We start from the raw sequence: 22,239 nt of genomic DNA on the forward strand, positions 1-22,239 counted from the left end.
TTGCCAAAAAGGAGGCTAAAGTATATATCTCTCCCCTCTCCTAAAATGTAGACATCTTTCATTATATCTTGGGCTTCCCTGATAGCTCAGTGGTAAAGAATCTGCCTGCGCACTGTTTACAATAGCCAGGACATGGAAACAACATAGATATCCATCAGCAGATGAGTGGATAAGAAAGCTGTGGTACATATACACAATGGAATACTACTCAGCCATTAAAAAGAATACATTTGAATCAGTTCTAATGAGGTGGATGAACTGGAGCCTATTTTACAGAGTGAAGTAAGCCAGAAAGAGAAACATCAATACAGTGTATTAACACATATATATGGAATTTAGATAGTAACAATAACTCTAAATGTGAGACAGCAAAAGAGACACAGATGTATAGAACAGTCTTTTGGACCCTGTGGGAGAGGGCGAGGGTAGGATGATTTGGGAGAATGGCATTGAAACAAACGTGTATATTATCATATGTGAAACGGATTGCCAGTCCAGGTTCAGTGCATGAGACAGGGTGCTCAGGGCTGGTGCACTGGGATGACCTTGGTGGGATGGGATGGGGAGGAGGGTGGGAGGGGGTTCAGGATGGGGAACACATGTATACCCATGGCTGATTCATGTCAATGTATGGCAAAAAACCATTACAATATTGTAAAGTAATTAGCCTCCAATTAAAATGAATAAAAAAGAAAAAGAATCTGCCTTCAATGCAGGAGACCCCGGTTTGATTCCTGGGTCGGAAGATCCACTGGAGAAGGGATAGCCTACCTACTCCAGTATTCTTGGGCTTCCTTTGTGGCTCAGCTGGTAAAGAATCCGCCTGCAATGGGGGAGACCTGGGTTCGATCCCTGGGTTGGGAAGATCCCCTGGAGAAGAGATAGGCTACCCACTCCAGTGTTCTGGCCTGGAGAATCCCATGGACGGTCCGTGGGGTCGCACAGAGTCAGACGTGACTGAGCGACTTTCCCTTCGCTGTCACATCTCATGGCACCAAGTGGGGCCCCAGCTGGTTGGCGCAGTCTCTTTCTAATCAAGATCTGGAGGTTTGGTCAGCCTGAGCTGTAGCCTACATGGCTTCCTCTGAGTTCTTGGATACAATGAGCAAGACTAAAGTTGGCTCCGAAAAGGAACAGAAGATGACTTAGGGTTAGTTTTTCTTTTTTAAATGTTATACAAGTGCAGAGAGTTGGCTGCAATCCCCCTCTCAAACCATCAGCAGAGCTTGACCTTGGCCAAGATTTTGCCTCATCCTCTCGGCATTTTAGCATCGAGTTGCGTTTCAGCCGTGGAATGCTTAACCAAAAGCACATGCTCTCATGGTAGCTTCCAAGGAGCAAGTTTTTGCAGAAAGTCCACATCATGTTGTTTTCTCAAAACAACTGTTTTCTCTGAACCACCAACCCAATAAACCCCCAAATGGTGATTCTTTGGTTTATTTGTACACAAGGGCTGAAATTTTTGCTGCTGTTAATAATACTTTATTGAAGTGCAATATAGTGAAAATACAATAAAACGTACAAATCTTATAACTACATCTCAGTGAATTTTGATGAATGTATATACTTACCCATGTCATTAGGGGGCTTCCCTGGTGGCTCAGTGGTAAAAAATCCACCTGTCAATGCAGGAGACATGGGTTCAATCCCTAAGCCAAGGAGATCCCCTGGAGAAGGAAATGTCAACTCACTCCAGTATTCCTGCCTGGGAAATCCCATGAACAGAGAGGAGCCTGGTGGGCTATAGTCCCCGGGGTCAAATGTAGTGACTAACTCATGTAATCTTGAAGGGCTGGAGTTTTTTGTATTACATGAAACATACATCCTGATGATGTACAGCTTGGGGTCGGGAGGTTGTACATTCAGTTAGCTGAGCAGATTACTATAACACAGCAAATCCAGGTCAAAATGTGCTGACATTTGGTGGTCTGAGTCCAGGCAGTTTGTTCTTTTTCACTCCCAGGGGAACTGGGTACAGCAAAGCTTCATGATGTTTGTTTTTAACAAGTTACTTTTAAGAAGAAATAACATGTGCACATAGGACAAAATTTGTTTTTAAATGTATAATGAAAAAGGAACCTCCTCCCCAGTCCTTTCCCTTCCTGACAGTAACCAGTTACTATTACTTGTGCATAATGCATCCTTCAGAGAGGGGCAGAATGGAATGTGAATGTGTGTGGGTTTGTTTTTAAGTCTTAGGTTTCTTCTTTGCTAAGTAAGAATTTCTCTGCCCTTCTCCTCATACTCTAAGCTCTAGTCTCTAGTCTAGGGCATTTGTGTACAAATCTGGATCCTGCTGCCTCAGTAGAACTAACCCTATTTCTCTTTCACTATACAAAGTTCATACTCTCTGGATCTGTCATCTGGCTCCAAAGTCCATGTTTCTCATAGGATTGGCCATGAGTTGATAAGAGTCTAGGCTGGGTTTTTTTACATTAGGCTTTCTACTTCTTTTAATATGTATTTAAAATTTTCTGTAATAAATGTTTTCAATGTCTTATTTCTTCAGCAGTAGCTCCTGCAACACACTTATCTACTTAGGTTTTGGGTTTGTTTTAAAGTAATGTTTCACTGCAACCTGAAAGGAAACTGTAGATATGACCACCCAAATCGACATTTAAAATTCCAAAGTTACAAACATGAACCAGGATGATTATTCACCTTCAAAAGCCATTCTTCTTTTTAAACATAGAACTGACCTCAAATTTATTTTGAAAAGCCAACTCCTCTGGCAAGCAAAGTTTGGTGTGATTTGTACACTGAGTTTCTCAAGAATCCAAATCTCATGCAGAGCAGAGGACTTACATTCAGCCTTGAAAAGTATACGCAATATACTTTACACAATATAATGGGCTCAAGAGCCAGGGAAGGAAGAACCTCCCAGCCCTACCCTCTCGGCTGGGGAGCAAACAAAGCCTGCATGGATAGCTTTCCTTGGCCACTACTCCCCTCTGTGCCAGGTGGGTGAGGAGTCAGATCATCTCCAGGTCAGAGCGTTCCAAAAAATGCACAGGTTTTTCCCATTCAAGTCCCATATGGTTTCCCTAGGGCCATTTTATCCTTGATGTCCTTTTACATTCTCTACTTTGTCTTGCTGTAATCCAATCCACCCCAGCCCTCTCCAGTCATCATTAAGTATATTCCCACGGGTCAGGGAGCTCTCTTGGAGCATCCCTTTAGAGCAGCTGTCACATTTGAGCAGCATCTGCTTTCCAACAAGCTTGAAGACAGAGAGAAGGACGTGGTCGAGTCTTTCCCAGTGGGAAGTGGATGACACTGGTAACCTTCGGGACTGCCATCAGGATGCTGCGAGTTGAGTGGCCCGGCAACTCGCATGTGCAGCGAAGGCGGGTCATCCCCAGAAAGGGCAGCGGGTCTTCAGCCCTGGGGCCCGTGCAGGGTCCTGAGGCTGGAATGGTTCCCTGAGCCTTTGGCTCCAGCTCTTTCTGGGCAGGGAAACAGAACAAGGCAAAATGCCTGGTGTGTTTTTAAATAGATTTGGCTCACCGCAGCCAACAAGCCCGACAGCTCTGGGAGGTGAGTGACCCTTCCTGAGAGATTTCTGTTGCGCCATTCCTCAGCCTCCATCCCCGCCCCTCCTGCTTCTCCCTTCTGACCTACTCCCCTGCTCTCTGGACGATTTCTCCTCAGGCCTTTCTGGTTTTCGTATTTATTACACTTTTGTTGGTTTTCGCTCTCTGCCTTTCCTTTCCCCGAGGCTGCTTTTCCTCACGCCCTGTATCTTCTCATCTCTCCCAAGAGTGCGTCTCCATCTGCGGCTCCTTCTCTGTCTCTGCGTCTCAATCATCCTCCTGGCCTCACCCGGGCTTTACCGACCCTGGAAAGAAGGGAGGGAGGCTTGGAGGAACCTACCTTGAGCAATCCCACGTGGTGGGGGCAGGTAGCAGCCTTCGTCTTGGGAAATGGACCTTAGCCGTGGCAGCTGATCCTGGGCAGAGTGGCAGTGCAGTAGGCAAGCCGGAGGAGGAGGAGGAGATGGACAGGAGGGGTGGAGGGCCCAGCACCCACTGAAGGGGACAGTCAGAAAGGAGGTGGCAGAGGAAGGCTGGGTGGATGCCATGAGGAGGAGCTGGGGTGCGGGGGTGGGAAACCAGGGGCGTGGGACCCCAGCCCAGCTCTGCCCAACAGAGGCGAGCAGTGTGGGGAGAAGAAGGCGCCTTAGAGACCCTTTCTCGCCACTCATCTCTGGCCCTTTTGTTCTTTTTCTTTCATGTTTCTGTCTTCATGTTGTATAGCAGCAGAAAACACCACACCACAAAAGGCCGTCTGTCTTTGAAAGGGAACGGCCAGATCTGGAGGACTGAGGCTGGAGGCACTTCCCTCTCTGCTGAATTCGTAGGTCCCTCTGCCTCTGTCTGGCTGCTGGAGTCGTCAGGGCCGGACCTTGAATGGAGGCCCTGTACCAGCTCTGACAGCCCAGCCGGGGCGCCACAGCACGGCAGCCGGCAGCAGTGTGCATCCCCAGACCCCCCTCCAGGCGCCGGGGGAGCTGGGCTGTTGGCCAGTGAGGGCCTGGGCTGAGGGGCGGCTTCCAGAGGCTGATGCCAGCACCACTAGGGGCTCCTCCTCCCCGGCTAGGAGCTGAGCTGCAGAGGGGCCTGCGGTAGAAGAAAGAGAAAGGAAAACTCTTGCTTAAAAAAAGTTTTACAATGAAGAGGTGATGAGTGCGTGTGGCAAAACATCCCAAAGGTATAAAACAATGAGTATACAGTGAAATCTCCTGCTCCTATTCACCTCAAGTTTCCCTCCTCAGAGGTATCCCTGGATGTAACAGTCCCTTGCACATTCTTTCAATATCTCCTTTTTAGGTCTCTATATCCTGGAAATTTTCAGATTCTTCAGGCAATGGAACATCTGCAATTGTTTGGATGCATATGTATATATGTAATATGTGCCAGGGGACCCAGTGATAATGAAGAAAATTGCATCTCAGTTCATTGCCAATAATTCTTGCTGGGGTACAGAATGGTTTTAAAAAATTAAAATAAGCAAACAGAATAATAAGATGCTAGCACTAGAAAGGACCTGCTGAGTCTTATTGTATCAAACCCCTCATTTTAAACACGAGAAAGAAGTTCGGATAAGTGACTTTTCCAGGGTCACCAAGCTGGCTTATGGCACAACTAGGATTAAAACCCCAGCTCCTCGCCTCCTAATCATTCCAAGTGTCCAAGAACATACTAGATGCTCTGTCTGTAGGTAAGGGCCTTTGGAAAGACATGTGATGAAATGGAAAGAAAGACAAATGATTGGACATGGGTTTAGAAATTTCCTTTGGAGGCAAATAGAGTGAAAGAAATCAGTAATTCCGGGAAAGACCTGAAGTCGAAGACCTAAAAAATAGCATGTGCGTGCACACACACACACACACACACACACACATGCGCGCAGAGGCATTGGCAGCAGACAGAAGATGAACACCTATAAAGTCTACTGTCTGTCTCTCCTGCCAAGCCCAGCGGAGACTGTGAAAGTGGCATGACCCCCTGCTCTGCTGAAGAACCCACACCCCTCGGATCCACTGTCGCTGGGCTGGAGGCAGAGGCTGGCAGTTTTGGTTGGGCAGGAGGCAAAAACCACTTCAGACCAGAGTAAGAGAACAATCTGTGCAGGAACCGGGCTCAGGGATGCCAAGTGAGAGAGGAAGCTGGGCCTGGCTAGGCCATCACAGAGCCCTGCCTCCACTGGCTCCATGAGTACTGGCAGCCCCAACAGTTTATACCACCTACCAGGCCGAAACACCCTAAGATTTATGTACTGACAAAATAGCATCATAAGTTTAAAAAATTCTCTCTGCTTTGACATCAGCTCCAGACACTGTGAACAATTTCAGTGTCCAAGCCAGATTGATGGGCCCTTTGATGGCTTCAGACGGTGGCTTCAGTGAGCGGGGACATGTATGACTGTAAACATTGGCTGTAAAAACCCTCAATTGCTTTGAAATGGTAAATTTCCAGGCAATGTGGATCTGATGTCATATGCCTCCTGCATTAACAGCTTTTTCTTCCTGTTCAATTATTTTGGCTGGTAAGGGAGTGGAAATTACACTTCAAAATATATCGACGGGTATTTTCAGCCTGCTGAAAGCTTCAAAATATATACCAATCCTGGGAACATTCCCTTAATTTCCACTTCCCAGTTCTCAAGGAAAATGGAGGTTTCAATTATAGGCACCATTAGATGGAAGGAAATGCAGGACTAAGGCCTCTTTTCAATTCAGATGCTCTCTGGTCTTATCACTGACCTGTTTTTGAGCCAAGTTTTGTTCCAGACCTAGGTGGAAAGGTCTGTCCTAACATGTACCAAATGATGAGGTCCTTGACAAAAAGATGAGTATTTCTAAGAACCTGGGACCAGGGCCTTGAAACAGGGCATCTGACAGGGGAAAAAGCTAATTCTGTCTCTGTCTTCACACGAGGGATCCAGAGGTCCTGATTTCTAGTGCTCACACCATCTCCCCCGTGTCTAGGTGCTAGGTACAGGCAGCCTCCCAGCTGTTTCTGCCCCAGTTGTGTTATGGTTTTCTCTGCCTAACTGACCTCTTCCACTCTTCTCCTGAGCAGCAGACCTGGATTTAAAACTCCCTTCCTGGGTGGATCACAGAGAACTCAAGTTCAGTAGACCATGTCTCCTAAATCTGCTCCTCCTCCTGTGTTCTCCATTTCAGTTAGTGGTTACCTTAAACCAAAGCACTTGTCTCCTACGCAAGCAATGGACATGTTATCCTCAAATCGTTTCTCTCACCTCCACCTCTAACTGATCACGAAATCCTTTGAGTCTACCTTCCTTCTCTTCTGCTCCAGTGTTTCTGCCCTAATCCAGGCCCACAGCATTACCTTCTTGGACTATTTCAATGTCATTGTGATCCCCTGCCACTGGTCTTCAGCCTCATCACTAAAACTAATAACTGATCATGTCATTCCCTATTACAAAATCTTGGGTGGTTCTTCATGGCTTTCCAGAATAAGTCCAAACTACTTACAGAAGCACACAAGACGCCTGTTAACTGGCCCATCTATCTCTCTAACCTGGTTACTGTCACCACCCTCTCCTCTACACACACTAAATGACCGACCACTATCTTCCCCACCTGCTTACCCTTTAAAAGACTCAGCTCGCAGGTGACTTCTTCCATATGATGAAGGCCCCTTTGTGCTTGTATAGAGTCTATTATACCATGTGGTGACCATTTGTGCCCATTGCCCTGTTATTGGTGACTGGGCTCCTCAGGAGCCGAAATCAGTTTTTGTTCATGTTTGTATTCCTGGAACCTAGAAGTGCTTGGCATGGTAGGTGTTCAAGAAGGAAAGGGAAGGGACTTCCCTGGTGATTCAGTGGCTAAAAAGACTCCACACTCCCAATGCAGGAGGCCTGGGTTCGATCCCCAGTCGGGAAACTAGATCCCACATGTTGCAACCAAGAATTCGCATGCCACAACTAAAGACCTGGCACAGCCAAACAAAGAAATATCATTTCTAAATTGAAAAAAAGAGAAATACCACCCTAATGGGCAAACAGGCATTGGCTTACTACTTGAGTGGTCTAGGTGACATTTTAATAGGACAGAATGGGGAGTAGCAGCCTGCCACACTAGATATTTATTCATTCATTTATTCATTGCACAGATACTTAGTGAGAGCTGCCACGATGCCCAGCGCTGTGCTAGACACTGGAGATACACAAAAGAAGACTGCCAGGCCCTGCTCAGAGGAACTCTCATTCAAAGGCAAGGGATAGGCATGTAACAGGCAGTGGCCTGACATTTGGGGCCATCTGGTCCTCTCTGAGGACCTGTGCCACTCAGCTCCGCAGAGGCTGAGGAGGAGGGGACAGGGCAAAGGAGACAGGCAGTGAGGTGGGGAGGTCACGGAGGGCTTGCAAAGGGCTTTGCCTCCGGGACCAATCCTGCTGACCAGCTGGCTTTATTTATGCATTTCTCCTTTGAAGGAATTCCTTGCTGTTAAGAAAAAGCATTTGACACATTTCTAATTAGCCCTCAGACTCTGCAATCCTATTATTCCCAAATGTAGCAGCTGGGTCATCTCATGATCAGTAATAATGTTTGCAGTTCCTGCAGTTCTTCACCAAATCAAGGTCATTCCTCCCCTGACTTCTGGTGGGCCCAAAGAGGATTTTCTCACCCTGTCATCTGGGGCAGCGGGCCTTAGTGCCTGGATCTAAGTGCCTGCCTGTGGTTTGGGGGCAGACAGCTGCTGCTGCGGAAGCCCTGTGAGGAAGCCTGGGTTATTCACTACAGCAGCCCACACTGACCCAGGTGGGTCATGCCTTTCTCTGGGCTCTAGTCCTGTGCCATCTCTCAGGCCCTTGATTTAACAGAGAAGCGCTGAGTACCCTCCTCCCCATCTTCTTCCCCCCTTTCTGCCACCAACAAATATTCAACAAGCATGCACTATACACCAACGACTGGGGAGCCAGGTGAACAAGACATACAAGAACACCTGCCCTCAGGGAGCTTACACTCCAGTGGCAGAAACTGATATAAAAAGCCATGTTCTAACCAACGTACAGTCCATGTCCACTGTCTCTCCTGCTGATCTTGACTGACTGCTATCCTTTGTATCATCTACAGTAACATCCGCTTTATACTGAGAAAGGTCTGCTCCTGGATCTATACTCCACTGGATATTTTCAAAGGATACATCTTGGTTGTTTTGTAGAGGTTTTGTTTTAGCAATTCTACATGGATTTAACTGAAGAACTGATGCAACTTCACATGCTCCACGGATGGAGATTTTCCAGCAGAGGAAAGAGAAAAGAAGTTGGCTTCCTGCTCAAGACACCGATTTCGCTACATTCCACCCAACACACCAGAGAATTTCTGGGAAGTTGGTTTTCCTTCTACTCAGACTTGTATGGAAAGAGGTTACATTAAAGAAGACCTTGATCCTTGTCCTCATCCAAAAAGATGGCAGCCTTACAATGCAGTGTTTTCTCCAAAAGGCAAAGAGCAGAAGACATAAATGTTGAAGCAAAAACAGAAGAGAGGATAATTTTCTTTTTAGTTATTTATAGTTAAAGTTGGTGTTAAACATTGATTTTTTTTATCTTCTGTAAACTGGTTTAAAAATCATTTTTCTATTGAAAGTGTTTTTAAATGGCATTTACTCATCACACAGACAACTATTTAAAAATGTGGATAAGTTTATGTTGTATTTTCTTGCTTTTGCACCTTGTAAATAACGAGGTGCTTTTATTTTGCACTCTAAATTAAGAGTTGTTTATTACTTTATTTGGTAATACCTAATTACAATTTTGAAAATACAAAAAAAAAAAAAAAAGCCATGTTCTCAGTCAAATACAAGGTACTGTGTGCTCAGTCGTGTCTGACTCTTGCGACCCCGTGGATTGAAGCCCACCAGGCTCCCCCGTCCATGGAATTCTCCAGGCAAGAGTACTGGAGTGGGTTGCCATTTCCTTCTCCAGTCAAATAGAATGATGACCCATAAAGAACTCTTCGAGAACTTCGTTGGGGTCCAGTGGTTGAGAGTCCATCTGTCAAAGCAGGGGACATGGGTTTGATCCCTGGTCCGGGAGTATTCTACATGCTGCAGAACATCTAGGCCCATGTGCTGCAACTACTGAAGCCGGCGCACCTAGAGCCCATGCTCCGCAACAAGAGGGGCCACCGCAGTGAGAAGCCCACGCACCGAAACTAGAGAGTGGCCCCCGCTCCCTGCAACTAGAGAAGGCCCATGTGGAGCAGGCAAGACCCTGTGCAGCCCAAACTAAAAAAATAAAAATAATTTAAAAAAACTCACTTCTAGTTCTTTCAAAGAGCCAGCTCCCCTCTTTGATTTGGAATGGCTTGTAGAAACCTAACTTATAAATAACCTTTCCTCAGACAAGCTGGTATGTTAAGTGGGGACAGCGGGCAGTGGGTAGCATCTGTGTCACCTGATGCTTGGTGACCTCTGCTGGCCTCAGTCTCTCCATCTGTGAGATGGAGAGCGTCGAGCCTTCCTCACAGGGTCATCGAGAGCATTCTGAGATCATGTATCAGCACAGTGCCTGTTTCATGGTAGCATGCCTTCTGTTCACTATCCCTGCCTCCTCTTTCCTGCTTGGAGCAGACATGGGAGTCTAGTCAGTTCCCTGATTCACCCACCTCCTGGGCCCCTACTGCAACTGCAGGCAGGGCAAGAGGCTTCCGACGTGGCCCAGAGTCTCTAGGGTAAAGGCTGTGCCGGCAAAAATGGACTCCTGCAGAGGCTGGGGCCCCACTCTGCCTCTCCCCTCCCCTCCACCCAGCCGGCTGAGCAGAGGACCTGGAAGAGGCAGCCATGGACCTGTAGGGCAGGACAGTCATCCTTGTCGCGCCTTGAAGAGGCCCGCTGGGGATCTGTTCTTTGCAGCCCTGGTGAGCAGTCCCCTGCATGTGCCTGGCAGGCCCTCCTGGAGTCCCCTCACCCCAGCAGCCAGCAGCAGGGCCTGTGAGGATGGACCTTCCGAGGACCAGTGGTTACTAAAGCACTGGGTGGTACTTGCTTCACCTCACCCTACCTTTCCCAACAATGCTACAAGTTAAGGGCTGTCACTGCCCCATTTTCCAGTTGAGGAAACCATGGCTAAGAGAGTGAGTAAGAATTTGCCCAAACCACTCTCACATGTGACGGGACCAGTGCTTGAATTCACGTTGTCCAACTCCAGAGCTAGGGCCTCACACTGACCTATATCCTTTCTGCCCTCTGTTACCCACCCCCCAAATCCAAGCAGCAAACTCACAGACAGTTTCCTGGGACCTCTTGGAATGCCAGGACCATGTGGCACTTTGCCCAGCTTACATGAGTACTAGCTTCAGCACTTTTAAAGAGAAGGGGACAGTGTCCAAGAGTGAGGTCACAAGAGAGACAATGCCCAAGGAACTGCAAGTCCAAAATGGCACAGCCGGAGTCCAGAATGGATGACCTGGAGGTCATCTCTCTACATCTCTTCTTTTCCAGAAAAGAAAATGGAGGCCCAAAGCAGTAAGAGGTCCTTGCACACAGAACTTTTAACTGCCCTGCAGAGTCCCCAGTGGCCTCAGAAGCCAGACACTGGTGCCCAGACCCTGGTATGGAAAATGGGACTGAACCCAGCCCCTCCGCCCACCTGTTGTGTGACTCTCTGCAATTGAGAGTGTCCCTGAGCCACCTGCAGGTTTCAGGGGCTTTATTTCGTTTTTTCAGGGGCTTTAGAGATAATGTGTGTGAGATCCCGGCCCAGCAGCTGGCACCTGCTAGGAACTCAGCCAACTGTAGTTATTATTATCACTGTTGTTGGCTTCCAAGTTCACTGATGTTAGGCACCACTAAGTCTCTTAGGTGCTGCTTTGCTTCTGCAGTTCTTCTGGAGTCATTCCTAGCTAGGCCTAGAGAGGGGACGATGCTCCCAGTCATCTCTGAACACTGAAATCCATCTCAGGGAGGGCTGAGCCTCAGCTCAGCATCTATTTGGAATTACAATCTGGAAGAATGACCAGGCGCTGTAGCCACGGTTGCAGCTGTGAGTTCCCAACTCTTCCAGTGTGCCTGTGACTAGTGACTCATCACTCAACCTCTATGTCAAATTTCTGGCGGTCCAATGAGCGTGATAATCACTTGCCCTCTTACCCCCAGCCCCGACCCCCAAGGGAAGTTTCTTGTGCTTATTTTTAAAGAGGGGCTGCCTGTGAAGTCTAACACCCCCCCCAGAGAGGCTACACTCCTATTTTTTTTTTTCTTTTTTTGGTGAGGAGTGAGTGGGTACCAACCTAGACAGCATATCAAAAGCAGAGACATTACTTTGCCAACAAAAGTCTGTCTAGTCAAGGCTATGGTTTTTCCAGTAGTCATGTATGGATGTGAGAGTTGGACTACAAAGAAAGCTGAGCGCCAAAGAATTGATGCTTTTGAACTGTGGTGTTGGAGAAGACTCTTGAGAGTCCCTTAGACTGCAAGATTAAACCAGTCCATCCTAAAGGAGATCTGTCCTGAATATTCATTGGAAGGACTGATGTTGAAGCTGAAACTCCAATACTTTGGCCACCTGATGCGAAGAGCTGACTCATTTGAAAAGACCCTGATGCTGGGAAAGATTGAAGGCGGGAGGAGAAGGGGACAACAGAGGATGATGAGATAGTTGGATGGTATCACCGACTCAATGGGCATGAGTTTGAGTAAACTCTGGGAGTTGGTGATAGACAGGGAGGCCTGGCGTGCTGCAGTCCATGGGGTCACAAAGAGTCAAACACGACTGAGCAACTGAACTGAACTGAACTGAGTGAAGTTTCTCTTCGGGACAGAGTTACCAGGCAGTGACAATTTGGAGCAGATGTATGGCATCCTCCCCACTGAGCCCTGGGGAATAAGTGGTGAGACTTGCAGAAATCCTGCCAAATTCCAGATCCTCCTTCCCTCCCTCTCCTCATGGAGCCCTCCTTCTGAAGCCATCAGAAACCCATCAGCCTGATTTCGGTTTGGCCTGATCCAGCTTCATCCCCCATGCTGAGGGGTGCTGATGGGATGTCTTTGGATTCCACATCCTCTCACCTGGTTCTTCATGACCAAAGGCAATTAGACATGCAAAGACCAGGCTGATGAAGGGAGCAGCCTATAGCAACAGAGGCCAGTCTCCGAGTCTTCCCATCCGGCTGAACTGACAGCCTGTATGGAGGTGGCAACACCAGGATGGCAGTTCCCTTACATCTTCTCGTTGTCTGGAGATGCCTGTGGGGCCTGATTCCTAAGGAGCAAGGTCTCCCTGGCTTCCCAGAAAGAACATGACCCCTGGATCTGCCCCATGATTCTGGCAGAAACCAGACAGTGGCTGGATAGTGGTTTTCTTGGTCTGTGGAAATTAGTCCTGGTCATTGCTGCAGTCTAATTAAACTCTCCAGGCAAGGCAGACAGGGGAAAGCAAGGCTGGTAGGAATCCCTGCACCTTCTCCTATTGCTCCTGTTAGCATCTCCTCCTGCCTCAGATTCCCTGCTACTCTTACAGAGCTCTTGGTGAGATACATTTTGCACATCCTCTTCTTTCTAGGGTCACATTCTGGGTAGGGTCATTTTTTAATTTGTCCTCATGGTGAGACTTCAGAGTGAGGAAAGGATATTGCAGTTATAACAATGACTTTTCTGCAGCCAGAAAACCCACTTAGGTTTTCTTCCTTTAATTTACTTCACTCCAATGGAAATGTATGAGGCGTCTACTGCATGAACATTTCAGTCCTGCTGCTGGAGAAACAGGGAAGGAGGGGTGCTGATGGGGGTGGTAGGGGAAAGCATGAGCTGTGACCTCACCATCTGCCTGATTCCCTAGGCAGCTTCATTTAGAGGCCAGGACCCGAGGTGGTCTTTCAGACCAGCCAGTGTCCAGGAGCACCAGCAGGACACAAACTCCCTGACAAACCTGCCTGTCACATGCAAGGGCCTCTTGGGTCCAGACTCCCTCAGCCTGGCCAACCTCAACTCCCACCAAGAACTTTCCAGATCCTGGGGCCCAGTGCCACCAGGTACCTCTCCTCCTTGAAAACATCAAGTACTTTCATCCTCTGGACCTTTGCTCAGGCTGTTCATGGAGCTCACACCCTGCCCTGTCCTCCCCTTTCCTGCCTCTTAAGACTTTATTCGAAGAATTTATCCACTTTCTTTGAGAAGCCTTTCTTTAAGACTGCCTTACGGTACAGTATTTCTTCCTCTGTGACCTCTGCATGGTTAGTTAATTTAACATCTATTCTCTGAGTGTCTGTTTCATGCCTGATCCTGCGCTGGTCTTCTAGAACTAACTTAGCCCATCTTGCTTTCTGCTCCAGTGAGAATGGTTTTCATAGAGCCGGGGCTGACTCTCACTGGTTTCTTTGTCCGTGTCTCTCAGCACCGTGTTTTGAACTTTGCTTAAAGTGTCAGACGGAGAGGTAGTTTCTAGCCTGGGCTCTGCCACTAATTAGTCGTGTGGCCTCGGGCGAATCTTCCAGCCTCTCTGGCCTCCTCCCTTCTTTCTGATGAAACGGTGATGACGATTCCCCAGAGTTGTCCAGCGGACGAGGCGGGGTGGAGGGAAGCTCCTTGAACGCTGGGAGCCCCAGGCCAACGGAAGAGGTGAGGTGGTTGTACCCACAATCTCCTTTCACTGGCAGCGAAGCCGCGTCTCTTCCCCTTCGCTCTCTTCGAATGTCAAGTGCACCGGCTTCCAATCCCTCCTCGGGGCGGGCCCTCTGGCGGCTCGGCATCCCAGGCTGCGGAGGATACCGGTGCAAACTCCAGACTCTCTTCGCACCCAGCGGCCCCTTCCCAGGGTCTCGCCGAACACACACCTTAAACCCTGTTCAGAGCGCAGCCCAGAACTGCAGCTCCGTGGCGCGGGCCCCGGCCGGGGTCGCGCATCTCCAGCCGGTGACTCAGGGCCGCTCGGTCCGGGAGTGGGTGGAGGTAGGCGGGACAGACCCGGGCCGCGCGGGGGCAGGCGCCGGGAGCTCGGTCGCGGAGCAGTTGGAGCCGAGACTGGTTCTGGCCCGTCGCCATTCCGCCGCGGGCGTCTGCCTCGCCGGGCCTTCCTCCCGCGCCGCTTCGCGTCGGCTGCGCTCCTCTCCCGGGGCGCAGCAGCCCGGCACCCGCAGGGGCTGGAGCGCGGGGCGGGCTCTGCGAGCGAATGAATGGGCGCCCGAGGGAGGCGCGCGCCTGGGGCTGAAGGGCATTAGGACCGTGAGGATCGCTCCGCGCTCCTGTCTCTCCCTATCACCCCCCCACCCCCCACCTCTCTCCTTTTTCTGCTCTGCAGGACCGAGCAGCCCCGCGCGAGCGAAAACAAACAGCTGGGGCTGAGAGTGCCCCCCGCCCCGGCCCCGAGAGCACGCCGGCCAGGGCCCCTACTCCGGGCGTCCGCCCGCCCACCATGAGGAAGATCCGCGCCAATGCCATCGCCATTCTGACCGTAGCCTGGATCCTGGGCACTTTCTACTACTTATGGCAGGACAACCGAGCCCACGCAGCATCCTCCGGCGGCCGGGGCGCAAAGAGGGCCGGCGGGAGGCCAGAGCAGCTCCGAGAGGACCGCACCATCCCGCTCATTGTGAGTACGCGCCGCGCGCGGGGTAGGCGGCCGGGGAGCCGCGGCGCGCGTCCTAGCCCCGCGCGGCTGCAGAGGGCGCGGGGCCGGGCCGGGGGCTGCGTGCCCGCCGCGCTCCGCCGGCTTTGTATACGTTGGAGCATTCCTGTCCGTTGTTATGGCAACCTCTGTCGGGCTAGCGGGGCCAGGGCGCGAGGATGGAGGGAGGGTGACAGCGGGTGGGGGCTGGGAGAAAGTACTGCAAGTTTGGTGGGCCCGGCGTGCGCGCGCGGCTGGGAACGTGGCGGCGCTCTCGGCACTGCGCCGCGGGGCCCCGGGCGCAGGGGCCGGGGGTTGGGGACTAGGGGTTACCCCCGCCTCACCGGTCGGCGAAGACAGCTGGACCTTGCGCACCGCGAGTGGGCAATGGGAACCGCACGCTGCTAAGCGCGTCGGTGGCCGTGCTCTCCCTCTCTCCAGCCTCTTGGGGGCAAAGGACGTGGGGTGGGGACGCTGGGTGAGGCATGGTCGCCAGGGCCTGTGCTGGACTTCGAGCCCCCTTCTCAGACCCGGTCAACTTGAACCTGCTTGTCATGAGGACTCCCTACGACTACCCCCAGGGTTCGCTGGATCGGGAAAGGTCTCGTCCTGAAGGCGTCCCTCGCCCCAACACCAGTCCATCACCACGGATGAACTAGCAGTGTCTGCGGCCAGCCCCGCGACGTCAGTGGGAGCGGCGGGGCATGGCTGGGGCATCGATGGAGGTGCAGGGGTGCCCTCCGGGCGCTCTGGGGGCCTAGACTGGGGCGTGCCTGTCGCCGCCTCCGCCTGGGCCCCGGGTGACAGCTGTGTGAGGCAGGGGCACCTGTTGAGACGGGAGGCTCCGGGACCCGCGAGAGCCGCGCTCGGGCGGGCAGCGTCCTTCGGATGGGGGCGGATGGTGGGCGAGACTCTTGGGCGACCCTCGGGACTGGGCTGAGGGGCGGGGCCGCCCGGGGACGCGGAGTGTGGGGCTGAGGGTGGGGGAGTGGAGCAGCGTGGCCCGTTTGAAAGGCCTGGCCTTGGGGAAGGAGCAGTGAGGAGCTCCCCTGGGAGGCGCAGGGTCAGGAGGGCGAAGGCTTGTGCGGGGGAGAATCTGAGGTGTTCGTGCCAAGGCAGCCGAACCCCAGGAAAACGGAGTGTTGTCTGTAGGGAGCTTGACGCTGTGGAAGGGCTCTCGTGTTCCCATCCTGTCCGACTCCGTGTCTTGTTACCTACCAGAAAAGAAGTAGCTATCCCCTGCAAAAGAGCATTTCCAGGCTGTGCCTGAGGAGACCTTGGGGTCCGTGGGTTTTCCCCCAGCCCCACTCCCCCATACCCAGCTCCCCCTCTGGCCGAACTCTCTGGGACTGCGCCCTGATTGGGTGAAACGCTCTGCTCTGGGCTGAGGGTCCCTGCCGCTAGCACACTGTTTCCAAAGCTCTTGTGGACGTTTGGACAGACAGGCTGATGGAGGCAAAAAGCCTCCTGGGTCAAGATCGCAGGGAGTTGGGATCTGGGTGGACAGACAGATCGGAGTCAGAACTGGGCAAAGCAGGAGCGGCCCCTGACCGACCCCGGGGGAGCGTCCTCAAGGAGGACTCATCCAAGCTGCCGCGTTCCTGCTCTCCAAGAGGGCCAGCTCTGGTCCAGGGTAGGCGGGCCTGGAGTGGCAGGGGAGACGCAGACTGCCGAAATGTTCTGTCCTTCTCTGTGGTGACGTGATGGGAGGAGGGTCTGAGCTCCAGGAGGAGGGGAGGGGAGAGAGGAGGGGGAATGGAAGGGAAGAGCACAGAGAAGCCAAGTGCTGCTTCGAGCTCCAGGCTGGTCTCATCACAGGTGCCTGCGCTTCAGAAACCAGGCTAGGCCACTCAGACTGAGAGCCTGGGAGGGTGCCGGGGGCTTGGGGGGCGCTGCTGAAAGTGGGTGGCACTCATTTTGAGGGGGTGGAAATTGGAGGTCATGGGGGCTGCAGTGAACGTCCTCTCCTTCTTCCCCTGCGGTGGGACTTGCTGCAGATTAGAAGAGGGCTGTGAACTGGAAGCCGGGTTTCAAGTATGAAGAAGAACCGGGGAGCCAGGAATGGAGGTGCAGGAAGAGAGGGAGAGTGGAAGTTCCGAGAGTGAGCTGCAGAGCCTTCTCTGGCCACTCCAGGCATAGCCCGCTCCCTCGACGTTCTTAGGCTTTAAGCCCAGGATGTCTGTTCCCTGGGCGTTGATCCCCAGTCACACCCTGCCTTTGACATAGCCTTGCACTCCCATCTTCTGGGGTATTTCACTTCATTGGGATTCTCAGCCATTGGCCTGTCGCTTCATTGAGTGGCAGCTATCACTCAGGGACTGTGCAGGAAGCTTCATGCAACCCCACCTTGATGAGCACAGCAAGACTTGAGAAGCACTGTTAAATGAGTGAAGGATTTCTGCCCATCTCTAGGAGCCATCAATGATCCAAGCTTCATATCCCACTAATACTTTATTCCAGCTCCAGCCTGACTCTTAACTAGAGAGCTAGAGAAATGTGTATTCAGCTTCTCAGGGAGATAAACCCTTTGTTAAGCTTAAAAGGGGCAGGTGCAGCTGAAGATTTGCTTTCTCTCTGAAATCCATGGTTAACCTCTCACTGGTCTTCTTGCCATTTCAAAACATGTCCCTGTCTAGTTGGGCCAGAATGCGCTGCACGTGGATTTTCAGATTCTTAGGGAATGATGCAGCCAGCTCTGCTGACAGAGGCTAAGAAAATTCAGACAGGCGTCATCATCCCTCCCCTGGGGGATCAGAGAGCAGAGCTGGGAAAGGGAGGGTCTGCATAACAGCCTGGGCCAGGAGGCAGCTCTGGCTTCACAGTGTCTGGGTGATCTGAAGCCAGCCAAGTTGTTTCTGGACCTTGGAGGCACTTGTTTGGCATTGTGGGGTGTCGGCATGGCAACCGGATGGCCCAGATTTCTCAAGGAGGTCCTGATTTTTAATATTCTGTCCTGCTGTCAGCCCATGTGTCATAAATTTTGATGTGCAAAACTGGTTGTAGAATCTGTAAAACTAGAGAAAGAGAGATACTGACTTCATCAGTAAATGGCTGCTAGCGAGGTGGCAGGGTCTGTGATTTTCTCCATGCTGTGCTTTATGGGCAAGGCAGTGGATTTGAGGATATCCACTTGAACCTACACTGATGCTCGCTAGCTCTGGACAGCAGCCAAAGCAGGAGGTGGAGCAGACACAGCTGGCCTTCAGTCTTAGGGCCTCACAGCCGGGAAGAACATTTGTGATTGGTTTGGTTTTCCATATGTTAAGTCTCTATTAGGCAGGGAGTGGGGGGCGGGATACTAAGGTGTTACACGGAATTTCACTTTACAGACATATTTTTAAAAGACTGTCCATTGTGAGTATTTTTAGGATAGGTATACTCCTTTGCAAGGTCTTCTATTTGAAACCATGGAAGTTTTAGGCAAGAGTTTTCCCAAGCTGGAGTTTTTTATCCTACCATTGGGGTATTGCTCAGTGAGCATGGACAAAAACTGATACCTCTGGACCTTAGTTATTTTGTATGTTAAATTTGAGTGAGGGTTAAGATTTTGCGCTTTCCCTACCAAGGGCAAGGGTTCGATCCCTGTTCCAGGAACTAAGATCATACGAGCCCTGCTATGCTTGGGATTTATTGAAATAAATAAATTTGGGTGAAATGATTTGTAAGGTGTGTTGACCCTTGGATAAGTTGATGATAGCTTCATTTCTAGAAGCAGATAAATGGCTTTAAGGGAGTTCTTTTGACAATGTTGTGAGATTTATGGCTAATTGAGGGGCTACCCCTGTCCGGAGCAGTTCCCCTGGTAACCTTAGAGCCTGCACAGGGATCCCTGCTTACCTAGCAGAAGGGAATATAGATGATGACTTTTCTAGCACTGTTCTCTGCAAGCAGAGGCTTCAATTCAGTCTGGATAGGTTTATATTTTATTTATAATGTGTGCATTTCAGAACTGTGGGAATTATGATTTGCCTAAATGACAGAAAATGATGTTGTATTTAATTTGTGTAGGTACCACACAAGAAAGAGGGTGGGGAGGGAGAATCCCTAGATCCTTTTGCCAAAATGTTTGAACTGAAAGGTCCCGATTTCCTCTTATTGGGCTCCCAGCCTGGATCATGTTGAGACCTGTCTGTAGGACCTGGGGACCACACAGAGGCCACAGGACTGGTAAGTACCCTGACAGCCCTTCCTGGGAGACCTGAGTGCCGGAGACACAGGATCCGTTTTAGGGTTCTGCTCGCCCTCCTGCTGGCCCTTCATTTCTATGTTGTAACAGCAGTTCCCGCACCGGTTGCTCTGAGGGTACTGGGCCTGGCTTTCCTCTTTGGTGACTGTTTGTCAGCTCTGTGGGCACAGGAAGCCCTGGGTCTGGAAGTGCCATTGAAGTGGACGTGGACGGGCACTGGTGGGCCTGGCTGGGCCTCGGGACTGTCTTGCTGTAATGGAAGAAACCCCACTGGGGTCAGAGGGGAGCCTGGAGCCGAGTAGTTCATTACAGTTACGAGATTGCAGATTAGTCCGGTCGGCTTCTTGAGGAGACCTGAAACACCTCCCCCCCACCACGTGAACAGGAGGGGCAAAGACACAAGGAGGCTAAACAGGAGACCTGAGGAGCAGGGAGCAGAGTTTTGAGACTCAGGTCAGTGATGATTCCACACGAACAGAAGTTCAGTTCACTGATCAGACCGCGTGCGTGGCGCCGTCACAGGCGGTGTACAGCTTGCTTTGGAAGCGGTCTCAGCTTCTCTCCCTTGAGCCCTGTGGTCTTTGATCTACACCCATTAGCCTCTGGAATCACTGATACCCCTGTGTTATGTTTCTGGTGGCTGCATTCGTGGGACATGTCAGTGCTGTGTTAGGAGTTTTGCAGGCCTGAACCTCCTAGAATCCCCTCAGTAACATAGTGAGGTCGGCGCCATTATCATGCCCAGCTAACATATGGGTAAACTGAAGCTTAGAGGGAGACGGTGACTTACCCGTGATCTAGCACCGAGTTAAGTGCTCGATCTGAAGGTGTGTCTCCTCTGAAGCCCATGCTCTTGTCTTTTCTCTGAAGCATTCTCAAGGCAAGATCCAAGTCTGATACATCAGCATGTCTTTCCTGGAGAGAACCTAGGTATCAACGCCTTGCTTTGCATTCACTCTGTAAACATTTGTTGGAGAAAAAAATGCAAACACCATACAGAACAAAATGTTTAGCAGGGGAAAAGTAGGATTATGGATAATCTTCCTGTCCAACTTTTGACCTTCTCCAGCATTTTCTGTCATATACATCTATTAACGTTATGATGATAAAGCCAATCACGATAATTATTTTAAAAATATTCAACGACTGAATAAAATCACTCTTGACTCCTTGATTAAAGTGTAAACTTTTTAACCATGTCTCATGCTTCTGAGTCCCACATCAATGCTTAGCACTGAGCCAGCAGAAAAGGCCAGAGACTTATTTGAATTATTCTGTAGGCCTCCAAGGAATAGAACTGGGGTTAGTGGATTCCCTGGTGGCTCAGAGAGTAAAGAATCTGCCTGCAGTGCAGAAGGCCTGGGTTCAATCCCTGGGTTAGGAAAATCCTCTGGAGAAGGAAATGGCAACCCACTCCAGTATTCTTACCTGGAGAATTCCATGGACAGAGGAGCCTGGCAGGCTACAGTCCATGGGTTCGCAAAGAGTTGGACATGACTGAGCAACTAACACACTAGTGGGTGAAAGTTGCAGAGAGAGAGAGATTTCTTTTTACCAGAAGGAACACTTTCTTGTTGAGCTGACCGTCCCTGGCATAGTCTGAAAGCTGGCCAGGGTTTCTCTTCACACTCCCGGTTGTCAGGTCAGTGCTTGCTTCTAACGGCAGTTGGAGGAGGAGAAAAAGGCGCATGGTCCAAAGGTGTCAGGCAGCTCTGTAACTGAGTTGGAAATAGGGCCCAGTTATTATACCACCAGAGACCTGGCGCCCAGGGAAGCAGGGCTGGCCGAACCCCCCAAGGCCAGGGAGGAGAGTGACGAAAAGAAAGCCATAACTGCCACTGTGCCGTCCCCTCCCTGTTCCTTTGGAGCTGCCAGGAAGGGAAGGAAAGGAGGCCGAGGCTGGCCAGAGGCAAGGCCACGGAGTCAGAGGTGCTGGTCTTCAGGATCTTTCCTGCTGCCCGGAACAGGGTCCCCAGAGGTTTTCCACCCACCTGAGGCCCCTTGAATCTGACCTTCGCATATGCCACTTCTGTTTCCCTCATCCAGCCTGGGGAGAGTTTCCAGGTGGCCTGGCCTGTCTCCTGGGGGCCCTGACCGTTGCTTTCCAGGGTGGTGCCGGCTGCGGTGCCCTGAGCTGTGTTTATGGAGGAGGCCTGGCTCCCCAACACTGTGAATTTTAGCCACACCCTTTGTCAGTATCTGGTTAGAGACAGCAAGGCCATCGGAGGACTTCTGTGAACTTTTCAGAACAGGTAGGAGTGGCAGACCAGGGGCATTTGGGGACAGAGTTAGGGCATCATTATACTCTGTAGGCAAGATAAGGCTCAGGCCTCATCTGGGGAGACACGGAAGCAAGTCTACCTCAGGTGTAGCCTTTCCACTTTTCTGGACCCATTAGGAAGAGCTCCAAGTTTAGCTTAAAGGCACCAGTGCCACTTTCCTGCCATTCCATGAAGTGAGGTATGGCTCCATGCAGATCAGGGACAGCATTGTCTCCGAGCTCGGAGAGGAAGTGACATCTCTTAACATGCTCAGAATCGTGAGCCCTGCTGTTGTGGGATTTCCCCCGGGCGGTAGCTGGGTCAGGTCCAGGCAGAACAGAGTGGCCCAGGATGGAAGCAGATGTTGGCTGCCAGGGATGAGAGGGTGAAGGGATGGAGAGAAGATGCAGAATAAAGGACATATGACCTTCTCTCCTAGGCTCAGCTCTGCTCCCAGGGGGGCTGTGTGTCCTTAGGTAAGTCACTTCCAGTCTATGGGCCCTTAGTTTCCTTATCTGTCAGATGAGACTTGAACTACGGGATCTCTGAGGTCCCTCTCAGCTCAAACCATCTTTGAATCTGTGGATTGTTCCTCCCAGAGTGAGGTGGCCCCAAGCCAGGACTCATGATCTGATGGTGCTGGCATTAAAAAGGATAAGGCCAGAGGGTGAGACATACAAAAACCAGACCACTTGTGTTCAGAAAAGCGTG

General features: G+C 50.9%; 1 protein-coding gene and 1 long non-coding RNA gene across 3 annotated transcripts in view; one reads left to right on the top strand and one right to left on the bottom strand.

Annotated features, from left to right (window-relative positions):
• Positions 1–857: 857 nt before the first annotated feature.
• On the bottom strand, positions 858–15,016 carry LOC139035671 (uncharacterized). Of its 2 annotated transcripts, none has more exons than XR_011488356.1 (3): positions 14,928–15,016; positions 3,874–4,619; positions 858–3,446 (listed from the first exon to the last, which is right to left on the bottom strand). It is a non-coding gene; the product is annotated as an uncharacterized lncRNA (long non-coding RNA). The 2 variants fall into 2 exon arrangements; XR_011488357.1 differs by lacking the exon at positions 14,928–15,016 and adding an exon at positions 12,549–14,263.
• The window catches only part of GALNT16 (polypeptide N-acetylgalactosaminyltransferase 16), a 94,843-nt gene continuing 86,919 nt past the window's right edge, over positions 14,316–22,239 (top strand). Inside the window, exons 1-2 of the mRNA XM_020889752.2 lie at positions 14,316–14,426; positions 14,776–15,066. Coding sequence (XP_020745411.1) covers positions 14,890–15,066 — 177 coding nt within the window. The 5' untranslated portion in view covers positions 14,316–14,426; positions 14,776–14,889. The remainder of the gene's footprint in view (positions 14,427–14,775; positions 15,067–22,239) is intronic.

The sequence above is a fragment of the Odocoileus virginianus genome, chromosome 6, assembly GCF_023699985.2.
Source record: "Odocoileus virginianus isolate 20LAN1187 ecotype Illinois chromosome 6, Ovbor_1.2, whole genome shotgun sequence".
NCBI classification, from domain to species: domain Eukaryota; kingdom Metazoa; phylum Chordata; class Mammalia; order Artiodactyla; family Cervidae; genus Odocoileus; species Odocoileus virginianus.